The following is a 21,669-nucleotide window of genomic DNA, read 5'->3' as shown; positions in this document are numbered from 1 at the left end:
ATGTGACCAGCGACCTTTCTCCAAAGATTTTTTTCCCCTCAGAAATACCCTTTCAGAAGATTATTTCCATGTCAGAATTTCATCATGTTACCTAATACCACAAAATATAGGTCCTTTTTTATTTCTCTTGCCTTTTTCTTTTTTTTCCCCCTGTCTTTCCTTCTTTCTAAAACTATGCCAACAACAGGAACATTTGTTGTTTTCTATCTAGACTTCAGGATAATTTAATTGTTTGCCTGGAGGCTGCTTCAGCATCTGAAAATTAATACTTTGTCCAAAAGTAATGACCTGATTTCATTTAGATTATCTTGTTATTTCTGTTCAAGCAACCATTCCTACAAACACACACACACACACACACACACACACACACATACAGGCGCACACACACAGACATGCCCGTACACACACAAATATCCACCGTTCATCTAAGAATTCTTTATAATGTTTTATTCGCTACATATAAGAAAAAACAATCTTGGTCAAATATGTGGGGGTGATGGAGGACAAAAGTCATTCTAATCGTAGGAAATGTGTTTGCAGATTTGTTAGTGTGCATAAGGCAAATACAAAATGCGCCTTTTTTACCTTTAGTATATTTTTCCCTTTCCAGTTGTATTTAGATTATGGTTTAACATTGTAAGTTTTAAAACATGACAGTTTATACATTTTATAATACATTACAAGCCAGTTCTTTTTAATATATCAAGTGTAAGATGTTTTGGTGACGTAAAAAAAGTGGTGTCTTCAATGAATTAATAATTTATCACTTATAAGTATTTGTGAAAGAAATCCTTTCCCTTTCAGAAAACACTTCGCAAAATAAGTATGTTCAAAAGGCAAGGTACTTGGAGTGCTGATGGTTGACTTTCAGTTGTTTTGGTTAAAACAGCTTACCATCCAAAAAAGGTAGTATGCTTTATCCCTTTGGGCCCACCTGTCGAGTGTTGGGGTCTGTTTCAAAGTTCCAGGAGTAGGCTGTTTTCCTCTGGTCCTCTCAGTGTCCAGCACTGTGCCCATAGTAAGCAACTGATAAATGTTTGCTAAATTAATGGATGAAAATGAATGTGGAAATAAATAGAAGCAAATCCTTAACAAATCATTGAATCAATGGATGGATGAATGTACTATGGCTGACAATTTGGATCAAGCAATATCCTAGACTAGGAGAAAAAAGAAAATCTAGGCCAGGTTTTATGTAATGAATTAGCAAGTGAAGTATTGAGAAACATAGATTCTATAGATTATTGTTCATCACTTGTGCACGCGTGCGCGCACACACACACGCACACACACAGTCCTGATTTTACCGTAGCCCTGACCATGTATCTAGTACCTCCCTCATTCCTTTCATTCTCATTCCTGTTTTGTAGTTGAGGAGAGTGAGCCATTGAAAGACTAGAGCTCTAAGGCAGCTTAAGAAAGCTAGATGAGAATTCATAAGTAACAGGAAAATCTATCAATATATTGACTTGTGGTCCAATAGAAATCCCACGAGCTCCAGCTGAGATAGGATATTTTTGTGAACCTTAATGGAATTATTTTAAGCTGAAGGTCAGATTTAGAAAAGAAGTAGGGTTTTATTTGCTTTGTCTGTTTGGATTGGGTCTTGGTGTGTCACTTTCCCCTTCGATTGTTAACATTAAAATGATAGAAATCAGGCAAGAAGTAACTTTACAGTCTGAAGGGGCCAGTTGGAAAACTGAATTTTTGTCCAGAACTTCATGGACATGTTTCCAATAATCAGCTCTCTCTGGTTTCAAGAGTCCTTATAGTTACAGAATTTTAAATATCTGAGTAAAAAGTGAAAAATTCAGTAGATTGTCTCAATATGTCCAATAGAGACAGTCCCAAACTTTTTTTTTTAATTGAAATATAGTCAGTTAACAGTGTGTCAGTTTCTGGTATACAGCGTAATGTTTCAGTCATACATATACATACATATATTTGTTTTCATATTCTTTTTCATTGTAGATTACTACAAGATACTGAATAGAGTTCCCTGTGCTGTACAGAAGAAACTTGTTGTTTATCTATTTTATCTATGCTAGTTAACCGTTGCAAATCTCAAACTCCCATTTTATCCCTTCCTACTCCTTTTCCTCTCGGTGACCATAAGATTGTTTACTATGTCTGTGAGTCTGTTTCTGTTTTGTAGATAAATTCAGTAGTGTTTTCTTTTTTCTTTTTTAGATTCCACATATGAGTGGTATCATATGGCATTTTTCCTTCTCTTTCTGGCTTACTTCACTTAGAATAATGAAAAACCCAAACTTTTAAATGGGGACTCCTACCGCAAAGTTCATTTGTAAACTAGTCCTTAGAAACTTGGAAGACATTTGCCCATAGACCTAATGGAAACAATAGGTGGCTCATTTCCTATGCAAAGATGCAGGAGAGTATTACTCATGTGTGGTACACAGACCACCACCATCCACAAGTCCCGCTGAAGGTCTGTCATGAGACAAGGATGAAAATTCTAAGACATTGAGAACTATTATAACAATCCAACAGAGTAGTTTTAGGTGTTCAAAATCTGGTAATTTAAAAAGCTTGTGCTTGTGTTTTGTGTGTCTGGTTTTTTTGTTTATTTTACTAAAGTATCAGCCTATGACAGATGAGAAATTCGAAAAAAAATCTTCACCAAAGACTTTTTGAGCAGCACTATGTAATGCAAAATGCCAGGAAAAACTCTTCCACTATGCTCTTAGTTAAATGAAGGAGGGAAACAGTAACATTAAGTGAAAAACAGTCATTTCTTATGAATGCTGATACCTGGGCGAGTGTGAATTTAATTAGAGAAAGACAAACAGGGACTTCTATGCAGATTATGCATCTTTCAGCTGATGTTGGGCCTGATTTCTCTCTTTTGTACCAGGCATAGGATTTTTCTTTCCCTTTATATGAGTGTCTAATTACACTCCTTTGATTATAAAGATAACTTTGGCATTCACAAATGGAAGCAAAAGGCAGGGAAAGAGATTTTGAGGATAGCTGAGCAGGAACTGAAAGAAAAGAGGGTAAAGAGGTGATAGATACACTTAAGAAAGATTTGCCTTATTAAAAATAAAGTCTGGAAAGATACTTCTTGAATCTGACAATGGTCATTTTTAGAGGCTAAATTTACTGAAAGCTTTTACTTCCTAAGCATCCATGTATTATGAACTTTTTATAACAACCATGTGTTGACTGGTCTCATCAGAAGAAGGGGAAAGGCATGTTTGGAACTTTAAGAAAAAAATCTTGGAATCAGAATTTTGGGAGGGAGTTCACTGAGCAGCAAAAGACACATAAGAAAATGTGGGCACCAAGTGGTGTTGATCCCACACAGCCTGGCTGCAGGGTCACCTCGTAGTCAGGGTCCAAGCTGCCTGGAAATCCATAGAGAGTTGGGGATCCAGTATTCAGTAAGGACTTTCATGGGTTGAGTGTTCGTAGTAAGATCTCAGTGTAGATGGATTGCTGCTGGGTCTGTATGGTTGATGAATGAACAAAATCTGGTTTATAGCTAAATTTTACAGTTACTAGAGATCAACTTCATTTCCCTGCCTCATTTAAATATTCTGTATTCATAAGAGAGGCAACTGTAAAGAAGTGGAAAGAGAGCTAGCACTTACGGAGGACCCGCTATGTCAGGTACTTTGCATGGCCACCAACAAACGTTGCTTCACCTGATCCTTAGGGGAACCCTTTAAGGTAACATTGGAGATAATGAAGCCAGGCTTCAGAAAGATTGGGTAGCTTGCTTATGGCCATGCATCTAGTAATGGGTAGAGCTGGGTTCTATCTCAGGTCTGTCTAAAGATCTAAGGTCACAGTTTCTCTACTGCACCACGCTGCTTTCCAGTAATTTCAGTCATTCGTTATTTAGTGGTAGTTACTGAGCTTCTGGTGTAATAAAGGTGCGTCTGTGTAGGTACCCAATGGCTTAGTCTTCAAGGGCCTATTACCTACTCGGAGACACAAGGCTTATATACACATGCATGGAAGTTGAATGAGAGTATGGCTTAAATAACACAAAGTGAAAGGACGGTGCTTAGCATTACAGTGCATTCTAGAATAAGGAGTACTTGTTGCCTCTAACTTTTTTTTAATTCTTATTTTTTATTGAAGTGTAGTTGATTTATAGTTAGTTCCAGGTGTACAGCAAAGCAATTCAGTTATTCATATACATACATATATTTTCAGATTCTTTTCCATTATACCTTATTACAAAAACCTCTAATTTTTCTGAGTGGTCTTAGAGCAGCCAAGTGTCCTTCACTTGTGTAGACCCAAGATTCCTCAACCATAAAGCAGTTCTGGCTTCCTGAGTCAAAAGATTTGGTTTAAACATGTTGATAAAATGCTTTAGATTCCTTAAGTGTTAGAAAAGCAAGTTCGAGAATTTGGAGAGGGGCCAGTGTGCCAAGTGTTTTGTAGCTACACACTGATTGAATTTGAAAATGAAGTTAATTTTAGAGAATAGTTTTGTTCAGATTATAAACTTGTAACAATGTTCATACCTGTCAGAAAAACAAACAGATTTAAGCATACAATGGCATTTTTTTCTATTGTGATGCCTTGAGAAATACTGCTTTTAATTCTTTCAAACGTTTGATTTTTAAAATATAGTTTGCAACAATTAATTATTTAAAAAAGTTCTTTGTTGGGCTTTGACAATTACAGCATTTGATTTTATATTATAGATTTTTGCAAACTTTTCTGCACATTCCATTCTTGTGACCTGCTTGTTTAACTTAGACCATGTGTTCTGGACCTCCTTCCATGTCAGTAAGTGGAAGTCTATACTGTCATTTTTAATGACTGCAAAGTATGGTTACACCGTAATTGATTTAAATAATGAAAATCATTATAGGGGAAGTAATACATTCAAGAAGGCAAAGCCCAGATGAGGGTGGGACGAGTGAGGCCCTGGGAGGTGTGACTTGGAGAGGCATAACACCTGTGCTCCCTGCCAGCCTCACATGGTCCCATCCCTGCAATGATCGTCATCTAGTGGTATTTATAATCATTTTAAAAACTTAGTGACATTTGACTTATTTTCAGTGTTTCCTCTATTAGAAATGAAATTGCAGTGCATATCCTTGTGCAAATATTATTTTATAATTATACAATTGTTTTCTCAAGGAAAATTTCAAGCATTGGAAGTGCTAGGTCAATGGTAAATGCTCCCTAATATTTATCGTCCCTCCTACCCTTCCTTACCCCTCTCAGTGTCTAAAAGTGCTTTAGGCTGTTTGGTGATAATTACAAACTAGGAAAATAAGACTTTTAAGGACACAATGCATGATTTGAATGCACATTAATATTCATGGTATTAATTATTTAAAAATACTTTGGCCTCTGTTGGATAAGCAAGAAGATAAAAACAAAGCTATACGTCCCCCTGTAAGTCATCCTTTTTGCAAAAGAAAACCATTTATCAGTTCTACCTTGTATCTATTTGACATGCCAAGAAGGTTGTTTAAATTGCTTCTTTAGGGGTAGGTATGACATGTTCTAGATGGAGTTGGTTGGATGCTACTTTAATGGAAACCAGTAATGCAGCTGAGATATGTAACAAGATTTTAGGCAGGAGGGTAGAAAGGACACACTGGAGCTGTTCCTTAGTGTCAGAACTGTGCAACGTGGCTGATGTAAATACTTATGTGAGCTGGAAGTTGCCAAGGCAACAGTCCTATTAATGAAAAATGAACCTCTTTTATTATCAATGCCTGGATGATTATTTTTTTTTATAAAATGTGCCTAGTAGTCTCACATTGACATTTTCAGTCTACCTACTCATCTTTCCTTTCTAGGCTGCAAAACTATTTAGCTGTATTCAATAGACATGCATCCTTTCTCAGCCAATGAAAGTGGAATCATTGAAAAAAAACCCAGTCAACTGTAAGGGCAGTAAAAATACTAATTTATAACAATTACCTAATATAAAATTATTGCCCTTTGAATATATGCTTTGGCTAAGGCAGAGCCTGAAATTGAAATTGACTGGGACTTGGTCGGTATTTGGCCAGAGTCTTTACATTAGCTTGTCTTTATGATTTAATGGAGCACTGCCAACATATTTATAAGTAAGTGGAGTGTGACATTACTGCTTCCTTCCCCTGGTCTGACTGTAAATTTAGACTCCATTTTATTGTATGCACACTGGATACTTAAAAAAAAAAACTGTGCTTGAATTGTAGACTTTAGGGAACCCTATTGTCTTGAAGAGCCAGAAGGCCATGGTAAGGGGGAAGAGGGTTAGAAATGACTGGGTACCCAGCATTGTACTCCCTGGGTCCTTGAGAGAAGGAAATCTTCTCTTCAAAAAGAATACATTCCCTTTCTTGTGAGAATACTTCTTGTGTTTTGTCAAGATAACCTTCCCATGGGAAAACTTACCTTTGATCATGGTTATCAGCAATCCATTCCTTTTGAAATTGGGTATCTGTTGTCTGTTCTACACAACTAGCATCTTGTTGCTTATTGCTCACAGTCACTGATCATTCTCTGTGTACACAACTTGTTTCCCCTGTAGAGTCCCCATTTTGTTTGTTTTATAAAACAGATGACAAGTCTCTTTAAAAGAAACAGAAGTACAGTACTTATACAATTCTGTTAGTTTGGATTTCTGTTTTAATCTATAATAGTCATACAGTTATCTGATTTTGCCTTCATTAATAACGCTGTTAGTTTACTCACCAAAAAAAAAAAAAAATATATATATATATGCACGCACACACACACACCTCTTAGCACCTAGCCACGTAGAAGGTACTCAGAAACTACCTTCTGGTTGCGAAATTAAATAATAAATTTCTATTTTATTCAGTCATATCTTTTAAATAATTATTTCTGATAATAAAGTTTAAATGTTTGATGAAAAATTTGACCATAAATATATGAAGAGGAAAATAAAACCACTCATAATCCCACTACTTGGGGTAACTACCGTTGACATCATGGCATATTTATTTCATCAAGACATTGCTCAAAGTCTTGTTTCCTCCTTGATAAGATAGACTTAACCCTGATCTGTGCAGGCTGTCTGTATAAGGACAAGTGACCCATGCCAAGCAGGGTTCAAGTGGTCCAGGGGGATATTAAGATGCTGATTGACATCAGGGGGACAATTGTAGTTCAGGCGAAACTTGGCCGTTTTCCTTTGTCACTTTGGCAATTCCAGGGTCAAGAACAAGTAGCAATCAATCTGATTTTTCATTTTTTTTTTATTGAAGTATAATCAGTTTACAACGTTGTGTTAGTCTCTGGTGTACAGCATAGTGATTCAGTTATACATATATATATATATTCCTTTCCATATTCTTTTCCATTATAGGCTATTACATGATTTCTCATTTCTTAACATATCTTTAGACTACATTACTGACAAAACAGATTTTACCCTCAGAACAAGTTTTAGCACCAGCAGATGTACAGGGTTTTTTTTGTTGTTGTTGTTGTTGTTAATAGTAATCCTGGCTTGCTTCTTTGCGCCTTTTCCTGTTGGCACATTGGGAAGAGAGAGCCGCTTCCCAGAGTTATGCAAAATAGGCAAAAGTCCATGGGAACTAAAGAAGTCATGGTTAAGAGACGCTGTGTACTTGTATGTTTTATTCTTGGCAGTGACGGCATAAAGGGGCAGTTTGGATGTTGCTTTAGTCCCCTCCAACCAGCCTCAGATAAATATGATAAAAATAACGATAATAAGCACAAAGAATAAAGTCTCATGTAGTGAGGATAAAAGCATCTTTAGAGAACTTTGCTATTTTTAACAAATAGAAACAACCCAAGTAAAAATAGAATGTTTATCATGGAATCTCTTAGTGACCCCGTATCATCACAGTCCCACCATCCTTTCCACAAGATAGCTGCCCCTAAGCCCCTCTCACATAGGAGTTCATAACACCTCTGCATATTCATAACTGTACACCTCCCCCCCCCCTTTTATCCACAATCCTACATACATCCGTCAGAAGGCAGGTTACGGGGAAATGCTCTGTCACCAAAAGGATGAAACTGGGATGGGAGTTCCAAAATTGAAGCAGAATAAATTTTTTTCTCGTTTAAAAAAGAGATGGAGAAAGGACTTCCAGTTTCTCGTCCTGCATCTAAGGAGCTTGGAAGTCACCGCTTCATCCTGACAACAAGTAAAAAGCTGAATATACTGAAAAAGCAACTCCTCTTGGGTCCATTAGAGAGGGCACATGGTAAAGTGCTGTCTCCAAGATCAAGGAGACTGGTGAAGACAGATCATGGGAGCAGAGACTCATAAGTGGAACTATCAAGGGAACCAGTGCTGGGGTAGGAAAACCTGAACTGCAATTGACAAATTATTGGAAGCTCAGTGCAGACAACTTTGGGGGTTCAGAACTCCAAGGGAACCCAGTCATAGGGGGGCCCCACAATATTGTGAGATTTACCTCCAGGAGCTCAAGGAGGTTCCCACAGTAAATACTGGAAAGAGTCCCCTTGGGCTTCTGGCAAGGGGAGGGTGAAAGGAAGCATTTTGAAATAAGCCAGAGCACTCTGTTCTTAGTAAGATCTGCCCTCAGGGGAAGCTAGTTAAGCACAGCCTAATGTGATAGGGTTTATTGTCAGGACCTAACTGGCTTGGAAAAGGGAAATACTCAGCTCCAGCTGGCTCTAGTCTTTCACATGGGGAAGAGAAGTATCCAAGCCCAGCTCACTGTAGCCATCCTGTCCCACATAATGGGAGGGGCGGGGGGAAGAAGAGTGAGAAACGCTTATGAAGTTCATACTTCAGAGACATAGGCTCAGTGAAATACTGAGACCCAGTCATAGGACTAAAGTGTGCTTTCTCTCCTCTCATGCCTCCCCACCACATGACTCTCAAGTCCTACTTACAGTGGTTTCTTTTACCTTGATATCTGGACAGTACATCATGTCCAGATATCAAGAAAAAAATTACAAGGCATACCAAATAGAAAAAGACACAAGTTGGAAAGACAAAGCAAACATCAGAACCAGACATGGCAGGGATGTTAAAATTATCAAACTGGGAATTTAAAACAACTATGATTTGAGGGGAGGGTATAGCTTAAGTGGTAGAGCACATGCTTAGCATGCACGAGGTCCTGGGTTCAATCCCCAGTACCTCCTCTAAAAATAAAGAAATAAATAAACCTAATTACCTCCCTCTTCCCCTCCCCCCAAAAAAGGCTAAATAAATAAACCACTCTTCAAAAAATATATTGATGAATACAATCAACTTCTAAAAATTTTTTTAAAAATAAAACAACTGTGATTTATACTCTAAGAGCAATAATGAATAAAGTAAAAAAGCATGCATGAATAGGCAAACGATGTAAACAGAGAGGTGGAAATTCTAAGAAAGAACCAGGGAAATACTAGAGGTAAAAAACACTGTAACAGAAATGAAGAATGGCTTTGATAGGCTTGTTAGTAGACTGGACACAGCTGAGGAAGGAATCTCTGAGTTAGAGGATATATCAATAGAATCTTCATAATCCAAAAAACAAGGAGAACGAAGACTGGAAAAAAAGTCAGACTATCCAATGACTGTGGGACAACTATGAAGGTGTAACATCTGCATAATGGGAATACCAGAGGGAAAAAGAGAGAGGAACAGAAGATACTGAAACAATTGTAACAGAATTTCCCCCCAAATTACGTCAGGCACCAAACCACAGACTCAAGAAGCTCAGAGAATACCAAGCAGAATAAATGCCAAAAAAGAACTACACCTCAGCTTATCATTTTCAAATTACAGTAAATCAAAGATTAAAAAATCCTGAAAGAAGCTAGAGGAAAACAACACTTTACCTATAAAAGAACAAAGACAAGAGTTACATCGAACTTTTCCTCAGAAATCATGCAAGCAAAAAAGAGAATGGAGTGAAATATTTAGTGTTGAGGAAAAAAAAAAAACTTCCAACTTATAATTCAGTACCCTGCAAAATTATTCTTCAAATGAAAGGATAAATAAAGACTTTATTGCCAGTAGATCTGCCTTGCCAGAAATGTTAAAATGAGTTTTTTAGAGAGAAGGAATGTAATATAGTTCAGAAACATGGATCTATAAAAAGAAAAGAAGAGCATCAAAGAAAGAATGTCTGAAGGTAAAATAAAAAAAAAATTTCATATTCTTAATTGATCTAATAGATAATTTGCTCAAGGTAATAATAACAACAGTGTTCAATTATGTATGCTTATATACAACATATATATGCTTACATATGCTTATATACGTAAGTGAAGTGAATGAGAGCAGTGATATAGGGATAGAGGGGATTAAAATTATTTTGTAAATGAATATATGTCTGTATCTGTATGACTGAAACATTCTGCTGTACACCAGAAATTGGCACAACATTGTAAACTGACTATACTTCCATTTTTAAAAATGAAAAGAAAAAAAAAGACTATCTTGTTTTGTTGTTTGCATTCAGAGATCAACAGGGCTTCCACAGGGAGCCAACTCTCTCCCGAGGAGATTAGATGGAAATAAGTCATATTTAGCTGGTGTCTGCTTGTCCTGAGTCTTGCTTTAAACCGATTACTGAAATTCATTCTCCTGTTCTCTCCCCTGGGAATGCAGAGCAAGATGGTCCACCTACCTACCTATACAAGAACCCCAATTGCCCAAGTGATAACTGATAAGAGTTCAAACAAAATGCATAGCCTTGATTCTTACCAAAGCTGTCCCCTTTCCTCTCTGTACACACGTGCTCACAGGCAGATGGATGCGCATGTAACCCACAAAGGTCACTGAGCCCTGCACATGTGTGATGGACAAACTCAGCAAAAACCCTCAATTATTTGTCGTTACTGAAAATCCCTACGTTTGGCTTTTTCTTTCACAATGTTTTGAACTGCCTGAGTGAGCCAAATTCTCCCTTTCAAGTTATCAGAACTCAGCAGGTTCAGGGAAACTGCTTCTAAATAGGGAGCTGTCTGGTTCAGGGGACTCATGGGACTTTCCAGAAGTAAGAAGCAGGTGGATCAGAATATCTCAGAGGTGGAATGAAAAGCCTTTGAAACGTGGACTGATGAGGTTACAGTGGATGTGGTTTAGAGTCTGCTCATTATGCCAGAGTTCCAGGGAGTTGGAAGAAGTGCCCAGCTGAGTCCTCAGGAAGATTTACCTACAGAAGCAAGGCGAAAGGGAGAGTTGAAGCAGGTAGCTAGCTATTCAGCCATCCTCTGCTCCAGCCTCCACCTTCTGTTGAGTGAAGGGCCATGTGGGGAAGAGACTCATGAATGAAATTGGCCATCTTCACTAATCAGACCCACTAGAAAATTGTTCTGTTAGTGACAGGCTAAATGTTGTTTTTAGGGAAAGTTAAAAAAAAGAAAAGACCAATGCTAGTGTTCATTTTGGGATAACTACACAAATATTGTTAATGTCACCTCCAAGCTGCAACTTTAACTACAGAAGTAATTTGGTGATCCCAAATTACTGTCCCACAGCAGCTATAATTCAGTTGACTCCACAAGGCTTGTTGTCGATGAGGACCATACTTCTGTATTGTCATTGCTGGGAGAAGTGAAGTTCTTTTATTTATGTCCAAGCTGTGGAAAGTTGTATTTCATAGTCTTCTTTTTGGAAATGTGGTCCACACATTGAGAGACTGACAAAAGTCCTTCTGAACCACTGAAAATTTTGATGTATGGATAAACATTCATGCTGCTCAGAACTTCACATTCATGAGGTCACAGTGGCCTCCAGCACAGTGAGATTTGAAATCCTCTGTCTCTAAGGAATATCCAGAATTTGAGATTTCGAGCAATATAAGCCCAGCAATCAGGCTACTGGGAGAAAGAGGAGATGGTGTACTCCAAAATGGAAAATATAGCTTCATTTAAATATTCATAAGACTTAATTTTTAGTGTTGATGATGATGAATTTGTGATTTTAAATGTGAATGGTCTAAAAATCTTGATTTGATTTCAAGTATTTTCTTCTCAAAGGGAAAAAAATAATTAAATGAGAAGTAATGAGAAAAGTTAGAAACAAGATTAGGGTGCTCATTTTAGTGAATATTTTGGAAAATCTGTCGGATGTCAAAACATGTAAATGAAGTGGAATGACAAAAAAACTAGTCATTTCCTAGTTGGTTAATGCATTTAACCTTCTAGCTCAGAAAACTGTCTGATAGTGACATGGGGATGAAATTAACCTAATTCTATTGTTGCTATTTTAGGTATCTGTTTTTGAAAATGTATTAAATTAGTTATACTGGTTATACTGATTCTTATCAGAGAAGTAAGTTGTATCCAAGATGGCAGAGGGATAGAAACTTCCCCAAAACAGATGTGAAGCTAACAAGGAGGAGATGAAAGATAAAATCAATGAATGTAAAAGATAAAAATTTATGACCAAGTAAAACTGAATCAGAATTTCCCCCACCCACCCATATATAAGCAAAAAGAGGGAAAGAAATATTTTTAAAAATTCACTGATAGTAACTAGACAAAAAAGCCATGACCTGCAGCAGTGTATTTTCAGTTATTGATGGCTGAGCAGTTTTTGATTCCTAGCTCTGCTCAGTTCCCACCACCGTAAATTAAAGTCATACCTGAAAGGAAATTAAATCAAGAGAGGAAAATATGAAACAGGAAAAGAAAATCATGGGGCTCTTTCCCTCTGGAGATGTAAAAGTTTCGTGTCTGGGTCCTGAATTGGAGAACTGATCTAAAATCTGAGGGGATCACTCCATCAGAATGGTATGGGGAGCAAATCCTGGTTTAGAACTTTTAACATATTCCCAGAAGAATGAGCAACACCTAAATTCTCAAATAAGACTGGACATGGCCTCAGCTGAGCGCTCCCTTTCCTTGTCCCCTGTTTCATCAGGCCCTAGAATCATAGGGTAGAACACTCTTGCTTGACAGGGAAAATAAAAAAAATAAACTAACCTTCAGTGTGGTGGCAAAAGACTCAAGGAATCACCCGCATGACAGCTAAAAATTGTGTGTCAGAAGGGAACAGAACATGCAAAGGGAAAACATGGGCTCAGCCTATACAATGAACAGAAGCAGATTCTTCATGATGGCTTGATAAGCGTACAACTTAGACTCTTAAGACTTAATGAATATAAATGTATTTTTTATCTTATTGATAGAACAATAAGAATGAAATGCAAAGGGAAATTGAAGTCTAACAAATCAAGACCAAAAACAATATTAATACAGAAATGAAATGTAAATTAGAAGTGTTTATGTATATGAGACCCTACTGAAAATCTGTTTACTAACAATAGAGAAAACTATTGATATAATCACAGTAAATACAGGTGACAGACAATGAAATTAAAGGCAGAGAGAGAGAATCTAAAAGATACGAAATATCCATCAACAGATGACTGGATAAAGTAGTTGTGGTATATTTATAAAATGAAATACTACTCAGCCATAAAAAGAGTAAAATAATGCTAATTGCAGCAACATGGATGGACCTGGAGATCATCATTCTAAGTGAAGTAAGCCAGAAAGAGAAAGAAAAATACCATATGATATCACTCATATATGGAATCTAAAAAAAAAAAAGAAGAAGAAAAAGAGGGCACTAATGAACTCATCTACAAAAGAAACAGACTCACAGACATAGTAAACAATCTTACGGTTACTAGGAGAAATGGGGTGGGAAGGGATTAATTTGGGAGTTTCAGATTTGCAAATGTTAACCACTATATATATAGATAAAAAACAGGTATCTTCTATATATAGTACAGGAAATTATTTTCAATATGTTGTAATAACCTTTAATGAAAAAGAATATGAAAATGTATATGTGTATATGTATATGTGTGTGTATATGTGTGTGTATATATATATATATATATACACATACACACATGACTGGGACATTATGCTGTACACCAGAAATTGACACATTGTAACTGACTATACTTCAATTCAAAATTTTTAAATAAAAATAAAAGATATGAAAACATTTAAACATTATACAATATGAGGATAATTAGACTCCTTGAGTAGAGATTCTAACAAATGGAACAAAAAATATTTTGAAAGATACAGTAATATAAGAAAATTTTCCAGAAATGAAAAAAGAACCAAATCTATTCCAAGAAGTATAACACAGAATACTCAAAATCCAAACATAACTTAGTTAAGCTGTTAAACTCCAAGGATAAAGAAATAATTCTTCAGGTGTCAAAATAGAAAAAGTCAGTTTCCTCCAAAGGGGGACAAAAGACTAAGCTGGCTTAGATTTATCCACTGCCACAGTCACTGCTGTGCTATCTGAAAATGGTGAGGGAGAGACCTAGGGATGTTGTGTCCAGCCAAGATTTTGTTAAAATATGTAGATGACAAGGAGATGTGTTTGAACCTAAAGAACTTAAGCAACTTTGAGACATTTTTGAAGAAAATACTTGATACTAGGAGTCCAACCAATAAAAGTATCAAAATAACTCAGAAATGGAGAAGTCATGGTAAAACAACTGGTGAGAACCACTGGGTATGTTTCAATGTAGAATTAATTCTAAACAGCTCTGGGAATTAATGTTACAGTAAAAATAACTAAAAAGTATGAAAAATGTAGAAGATAGGGACCAGAGATAGAAAGAAGTGGGAAAGTACTAATGTTCTCATCTTTAGCAAGGAGTCAGTCAATATTGTATAAAATTATATCATGTATTTTAAAGTGTAAACACATTATTATTCTAATATCTTAATAGTTTATATTTTTTAACCTTAGAATGATCATTTAGGGCATAATAATTATTATAGTGCAAAAATTTTATTTGAAGTTTATCAGTCTTTTCTCTTTCATCTTTAATATTCAATTGTAATTAAAATTGATACTTTTTATTTTAAAAAAACAGCACCTAGGGTATGGTTCATTTTACCAAAGTCTCTCTGCATATATATCTTAAAGGGTGGCTACATTGATGTTCATGTAATGTAATAGTGATTATTTCTAGGTCATGAGGCACTTTTTAAAAACTTTTATCTTTGTAACTTTTGGCATTTAAAAAATTATCCTAACTCATTAAGCTTTGGTTTTTTTTTGTTTTTTTTTTACATTTTTTTATTGATTCATAATCATTTTACAGTGTTGTGTCAAATTCCAGTGTTCAGCACAATTTTTCAGACATTCATGGACATATACACACTCATTGTCACATTTTTTTCTCTGTGATTTATCATAACATTTTGTGTATATTTCCCTGTGCTATACAGTGTAATCTTGTTTATCTATTCTACAATTTTGAAATCCCAGTCTATCCCTTCCCACCCTCATTAAGCTTTGTTTTATGAAAAGAACTGTGTGAATCTCCTTAAAAACTAGAAAAAGATGCCAGAAATGACTAATTGTGTGAGATATAAATATTTGGAATTATTTTCTTCTTGGTATTCCTCTATAGCTTTTTCAGTTTAAAAAATTAATTAACTCATTAGTTAAGAGTGGGTAGAAGGTGAAGATAAGAGAATATGTTAGCATATGTTTGAAGACAGTCCTACCTGCTTGACTCCTTTTTTGGGGGTTGAGTCCAGGTAGCACTAAAATCTCCTCTGGATCCATCTTACTGGACAGTTGCAGGATCCACTAGCTCTCGGTGATCATATCTTTATGGGGGGTGGCTTAAGGGACAGTTTTCTTTCCACTTGAAGGTGTGGAACAGATTGGAGCATGAAAGAACAGGAGAAACACCCTTTGGAAAATAGTTGCACTTTGGGGCTTAAACATTTTTTAACAGCTTTGTGGAGATATAATTCACATATAACATTCACTATTTATAAAGTGTTCAATTCAGTGATCTTTAGTATATTCACCAAGTTGTGAAAACATCACCACTGTCTCTAATTCCAGAACATTTTCATCACCCCCAAAAGAAACTCCAAACTCATTAGCAGTCGCTGCCCATTCCTCCCTCCCACCAGCCCCTGGCAACCACTAATCTACTTTCTGCCTCTGTAGATTTGCTTGTTCTGGGCATTTCATATAAATGGAATCATACAAATGTGGTCTTTTGTGATCGGCTTCATTCACTCAGCATAATGTTTTCAAGGTTCTCCCATGTTGTAGCATATATCAGCACTCCATTTCTTTTGAATGCTGAATAATATTCCATTGTATGGATATATCACATTTTGTTTATCCATTCATCAGTTGATGGATGTTCTAGTTGTTTCTACATCCTGGCTGTTATGAATAATGCTGCTGTGCGCATATTGACAAGTTTTTGTGTGGACATGCGTTTTCATTTTTCTTAGGTATCTACCTAGAGATGGAATTGCTGGATCACATGATAACTCTCCATTTAGAAGATCAAACAATTAAGCTTCCCTCTTGTTCTTTGTTCACAGGCAGAAATGGTGCATAGTGCTTTCCAGGCCCAGCGAGCTTTCCTTCTGATGGCTTCTCAGTACCAACAACCCCAAGAGGTAAGAGTGTATCCTAAGAGCCAGGGCTGCCTGGGGAATGGGGGGTGTGACTTAGAAAACAAGGAAGCAACAGAACCGGTTACTGTGAGAGACATCCTGAAAGTGAGACGCACAGCACTGCAGGTTGTCTCTCTAATCCAGGTCATAGTATGAAACCTTTCTTCTGTCTTCATAATCTTATTATGGCCAAATTCATACTGTAACAATTGACATCACCAGTTTAAAAGGTCAATTTATTTATGTCATCTGTATACAATTTTTTTTTTTACTGGTCTCACAACCATTTTATAATCAAGGAAGTATTTACTACTGATTTTTAGTTCATACTTTGTGCTTCTTTGTTATCCAAAACTGTTCATCTATCATCATCTGTAAGTTCTATGCATGAATTTAATTAGTTCCTATTGTAAGTAGCGCTGATAGGCTAAGTCAGCGTGCAATGAGTGAAATTCTTCATTAAAAATACTACCAGCATACCTTGTTAAATAAGAGAAAATAAGAATTGTTGTTTTGAATAAACATTCTGCATCTGAAGTTTGGTAACAACCATATCAACATAAAAGATAACTGAATATTCATTATAACACAATACCTTAGATTGAATAGCTCATTGTAAATTCTAAAACAAACTGCTGAAGTTGAAAAAGTTGAGCAGAGAATCCTGGGAAGCTAGGATTTGACTTTCAGGGGATGAAGCTCAGCGCTGCAAAGACCCAAAACCTGGGACCTTAGACCCTGCCTGAAGCAGTGGCTCCCAGTCCCTCCCATGCAGTGGAAACACTTGGAAAATTTTTTAAATACCAGCACCTGTATCTCACTCCAAGAGGTTCTGGTTGAATTGGTCTGAGGAGTGGTCTTGGCCTTGAGAATTTAATGGGCTCCACAGTGATTCTAATTGGCAGCCAGAGCTGCCAACCCCCACCCTGGACGGCTGGGTCACTTCCCTCCTGGGAAATGAGGAGCTCCCATATAGCCGAGGCGAGCAGCTTTGTAGGGATGGAGGTGTTCTGTGTTCCACTACGGATGCGTTTTCCCTCCTTGGCTTTCTCAATCCCTGATTTTCTTCCCTTTGCAAAAGGCAACAGTGAAACTAGGAAATCACAATGCGATACAGCCCTAGCCTGTCTTTTCTGTGATTGAGGTGGGAGAAGAGGTGGCGTCAGTGCACCACTGAGTCTCAGATGGAGGAAAGAACCATGACTTACCTGGCTGGTACCCTACTCAATCCCTTCCCTAAGCACAGAACAGAAGGCCTCCCGTGCACACTTTTTGTATTTTCTCCAACATGTCTTATACTGCTAAGACCTGACAATGAAATCGTGTGTGTGTGTGTGTGTGTGTGTGTGTGTGTGTTTGCATGAAATTAACATATATCAGTACACAGAGAAAAAAGTTAACCCTAACTTTCCAACTTCAGGAAAGATGATTTATGGTCGTTGACTGGCCTGTGGATTTTCTTCTATTAAAAGGACTAGGAAGTCTGATTTTTTTGTTCTGTCAGAAGTGAGAGAGAGTGTGTTTTCTACCCTCCCTCCTTTTCAGTCTTTATTTGGGCTTATGCTTTCAAAGGAAATAGTGCCTTCCTGTGCATCTAGCAGGAGTCTAAAACTAATTCTTTGTCCTTTCATTGTTTAAACAGTGTGAGAAATTAGAAGGGAAAGGAAGATGAGAGACTCCTGTGTCCATCCCTTGGTCTAGTGACAGACATGCCTGGCACAGTGCTCTGCTCAGAGCACTTGCTCAGTAAAGCTTTTCTAGGCATGGAGCAGTAACCCAATTTGTTGATAATTTATTAATCTTAAACTAAGCAAGAAACCTAGTAGTGTTAACCTTAGGACTCCAGCTAATTACCTAGGTGAATTGATAGATCTAGATTACAAATGAGCTTATACCCATATGCTTGAGATTTTTATAAAATATACTAATTTGAGAGGGTGGTCAACAGTAGAAACTCTGGACTTGGGCCCACCTGGATTTGAATCCCAGATCTTCTAGGCATTAGCTTTGCTAATCCAAATGGAAGAAAAGCAAATTAACCTGTGTCTCCTAAATTTGAGTCTTTTATCTTTCTCTGGGTGACTACTGGGAAGTTAACCCAGTAAAGTCCATAAGACATTCCCACAGAGCCACTCCGACCAAATCACCTTGTCAAGTCACTGAGTTAGGGGGAGGCAGTTAAACTCTCTTAGCCCATGTTTCCTTATTTTTAAATAGGGATATTAGTTCCTACCTTGTAGAGTTATTGTGAGGACTGAATGAGGAAAAGCATGCAAAGGTCAGTGGCCAAGTCAGAGAGTTCAGTATTAGTCAGGGCAGTCCAACTGCTTTAGGAAAAAGTCCCCAGTTCACAATGGCTTAGCATAGTAGACATTTTTTTTTCCTGCTCACCTAAGATCTGCTCTGGTGTTTTGTTTTTTGTTTTGCTTTTTGCTCCTGTGTTTTTGGTTGACAGTCTTCTGTATGGTCGTTCAGGGACCCAGGCTTCTTCTAGTTTGCAGCCCCTACCTCTTCTAGGTCCTCAGCCATTCTTTGAACTGGGAAAGAGAATGCAGGATCATTTCTGAGAAGGTTTTACAGGCTAGACCTGGAAGTGGCATGTGTCATGTCTCCCTTTACTAGTCTTAGGGACACTCCTAGCTGCAAGGGAGGCTGGGAGATTTAATCAACCTTTATGTCAAGAAGGAGAAATTCACAGATTTGATGAGTATCTAGCCAATCTGCCAGGGTGGGTAACTTGTCTTGGCTAAAATGTGGTCTATCTCAGTGGAAATATATCATCTTTGTAAACACTCATGTGGGTTTTTCTGGGCTAATCCCCCCGGTAACCATCTAAGGAAAGACAAGAAAACTTTCAAGTCTAACGGTTGAATTTATTTCTGTTGTGCTTGGGTATATACAGAGATAGAGATACATGTGTATAGAGATCTCAAAGTTTCTTTTAATTAGAATGAGTCCGTCCTTTTTTGCCTCTGTAATGTTTTACCATAAGGTGTCAAATTATTGTCCAGTATTTTTAAATGCCAAGCAAATTAGTCATGTGGCTTTGATCTGGGAGCGTGCCTTGGGAAATTAGGTGGTGCTAGTGGCAGTTCTGGAAATTGTAAAGGAAAAGCAAACGAATGAACGAAGCCAGACTCCCAAGTATTCCGTAAGTCCATGCCCAGAAAGTGTCACAGCATAGCTCAGTCAGGATTGCTGAATCTTTTTGAAAGATTTGGCCATCATTAGGGCTGCTAAGTTCTGTTGTTAAGGGGCATACGTCAAATAACGTGATATAGTAAAGTAATTCTGGCCCCAATGTAAAATAAAATGCCTCCTTTCAAATACTACCTTAAAGCTTTTTGTCTTCATACAAAAATATCAAGAAAATATTCTGTTGAGTAACTGCTATTAAGTGTATGTGCTGAGCAAGTATTTTTCGTGGATTTTAAAATATGTAATTCTACATTTACCTAGAAAACAGGAAAAAGAACTACAAGAGAAATAAAAGGTAACAAGTTTTCATCTTTGGTGTCATGCTTGGTTATGTTTTCATTTAGCAGTTGTATTTCCCAGTGGTCGGGGCGGACAGAGTTTCAAAAAGAAGTAGCACTTTAGAATCTAACCAGTGACTCACTTTGTGGCCTTTTCCCAATTAACTCTATAGTCTCACCTCATAAATATGCATAAATTTCGACTCTTATTGATGTTGCTAAGTAGGTGATTCTTTCCACAACCAACTCAAAAGCACCCAAAGGCAATATACGCTTTTAATTTCCAAAGTGTCGGTTTAAGGCTAACGAAAATGTCTGCTCAAATACAATCTATGAAGAGCAGGTAAAAACAGATTAACTGCTGATACCCACAGGATTGAATTATTTTGCTTTCTGAGTAGCATTTCATGCTGTAGGTAGAGAAGCAAGGCAAAAAGAAGCCTCCGCTTTTCATATGAGCCTTTCCAGGACCAGAAAATTACCTTGGTAATTATTCCCTGGCTGGCATGTGAAGGCTGGATGTAGATGCTGGTTAATGAAGAATAAAGCACCCGGGAAGGAAGGAGAGGAAGAGGGTTGTGTGATATCATCAGGGTCTGCTTGAGTTGACAGCCCGAAGCTAGCCAGTCAGGGCTGAATCCCAACAGGAAAGCTAATCGTTGGTTTATCAGGATGCAGAGAGGAGGATAATCAGAAAGGAGAGTAATTCTGTCATTCTTCTGCCCAGACTGTTTGCTTTAGCAACATAAAGCTGTGAATGAGCCTGTGGGCTGTGACCGAGGGTTAGTAGCTTTATAGGTATTTAGAAACCCAGGCCTATGGAGGCAGAAGGGATTTGCTAAGATCCTGTCCTGTTGGACATCACTCATGGTGACTTTTTTTTTTTTAATCTGATAAGGCACATTAGCTCATTTCTCTTTGTGTAAGACATGAATTAGATAATGAATGGCTGCCCAAAGGAAGTGAGGTGGTTATCATACACAGGGGATTTCGGGGATTATCTGAGGGGTAAAGGTTAATAAAGAAGGATAATATCCTTTGTTTCATCAACTGTTTCATACTAACTTTGTTACCATTCCAGACTGCCTTGATGGCAAATTCTCCATAAAGGTTAGAAACTGTTGTGTATGTGGCTAGGAAATTTTTCGTACTCCATTTAGTCAAGGGTTGGGATCATGTTGTATTTTAAATAAAATAATTATCAACTATTTCTCATTCTCCAAGGTGAAGCTAAATAATACGCTTGCTAGATACTATCAATCTGATCTTTAAAAATTGGGAGGGTTACAGGTTTTGCTCTGATGGCCTGAATCAAAAATTAATTTAAAAAGAAGTTACGGAGTCATTCAACAAAGCTTTTTAAAAGCCAAACATATTTTAGCTTTCAGATTTGCTACTTGTTCATCATTTCATCAGCCTTAACCTGAGTCCTCTTTGCAAAATGTAGCTTCTATCATCTGTACAAAGCTGTATATGCGAAAATAGCAGACGGGGAGAAGGTAATTCCAGCTGGCATTCCAGTCTGGATCCGCTGTCATAAATTACTTAGCAGAGGGCACGGTCCGTTACTTTTTATGGTCATGTTCTATATTTGTATGTGCTGCGGGAGGGATCACATGATGAAACCATCATTTGATATTAGTGTTTATGTGCACCCAACTAGTGAGGGCTAGATCTGAGTTTCACTGTGCAGTACTTTTAATTTGTATACTTAGCTCTTAATTGAAAATGCAGACACTTCCCTAAGTACTAAAATTACAAATAATCCAGAGTAAATTTTACGTAATTGTTTTTGGAAGAAGACAAACTACTG

General features: G+C 37.3%; 1 protein-coding gene across 4 annotated transcripts in view; it reads left to right on the top strand.

The window, feature by feature from the left end:
- Positions 1–21,669, top strand: part of CAP2 (cyclase associated actin cytoskeleton regulatory protein 2) — a 141,609-nt gene that overhangs the window by 55,345 nt on the left and 64,595 nt on the right. For all 4 annotated transcript variants that reach the window (XM_072945623.1, XM_006198618.4, XM_072945625.1 and 1 more), the window contains exon 4: positions 16,306–16,383. In XM_072945623.1, the coding sequence (XP_072801724.1) occupies positions 16,306–16,383 (78 nt within the window). The remainder of the gene's footprint in view (positions 1–16,305; positions 16,384–21,669) is intronic.

The sequence above is a fragment of the Vicugna pacos genome, chromosome 20, assembly GCF_048564905.1.
Source record: "Vicugna pacos chromosome 20, VicPac4, whole genome shotgun sequence".
NCBI classification, from domain to species: Eukaryota; Metazoa; Chordata; class Mammalia; order Artiodactyla; family Camelidae; genus Vicugna; species Vicugna pacos.
This window is presented reverse-complemented; position numbering and strand designations above follow the sequence as displayed.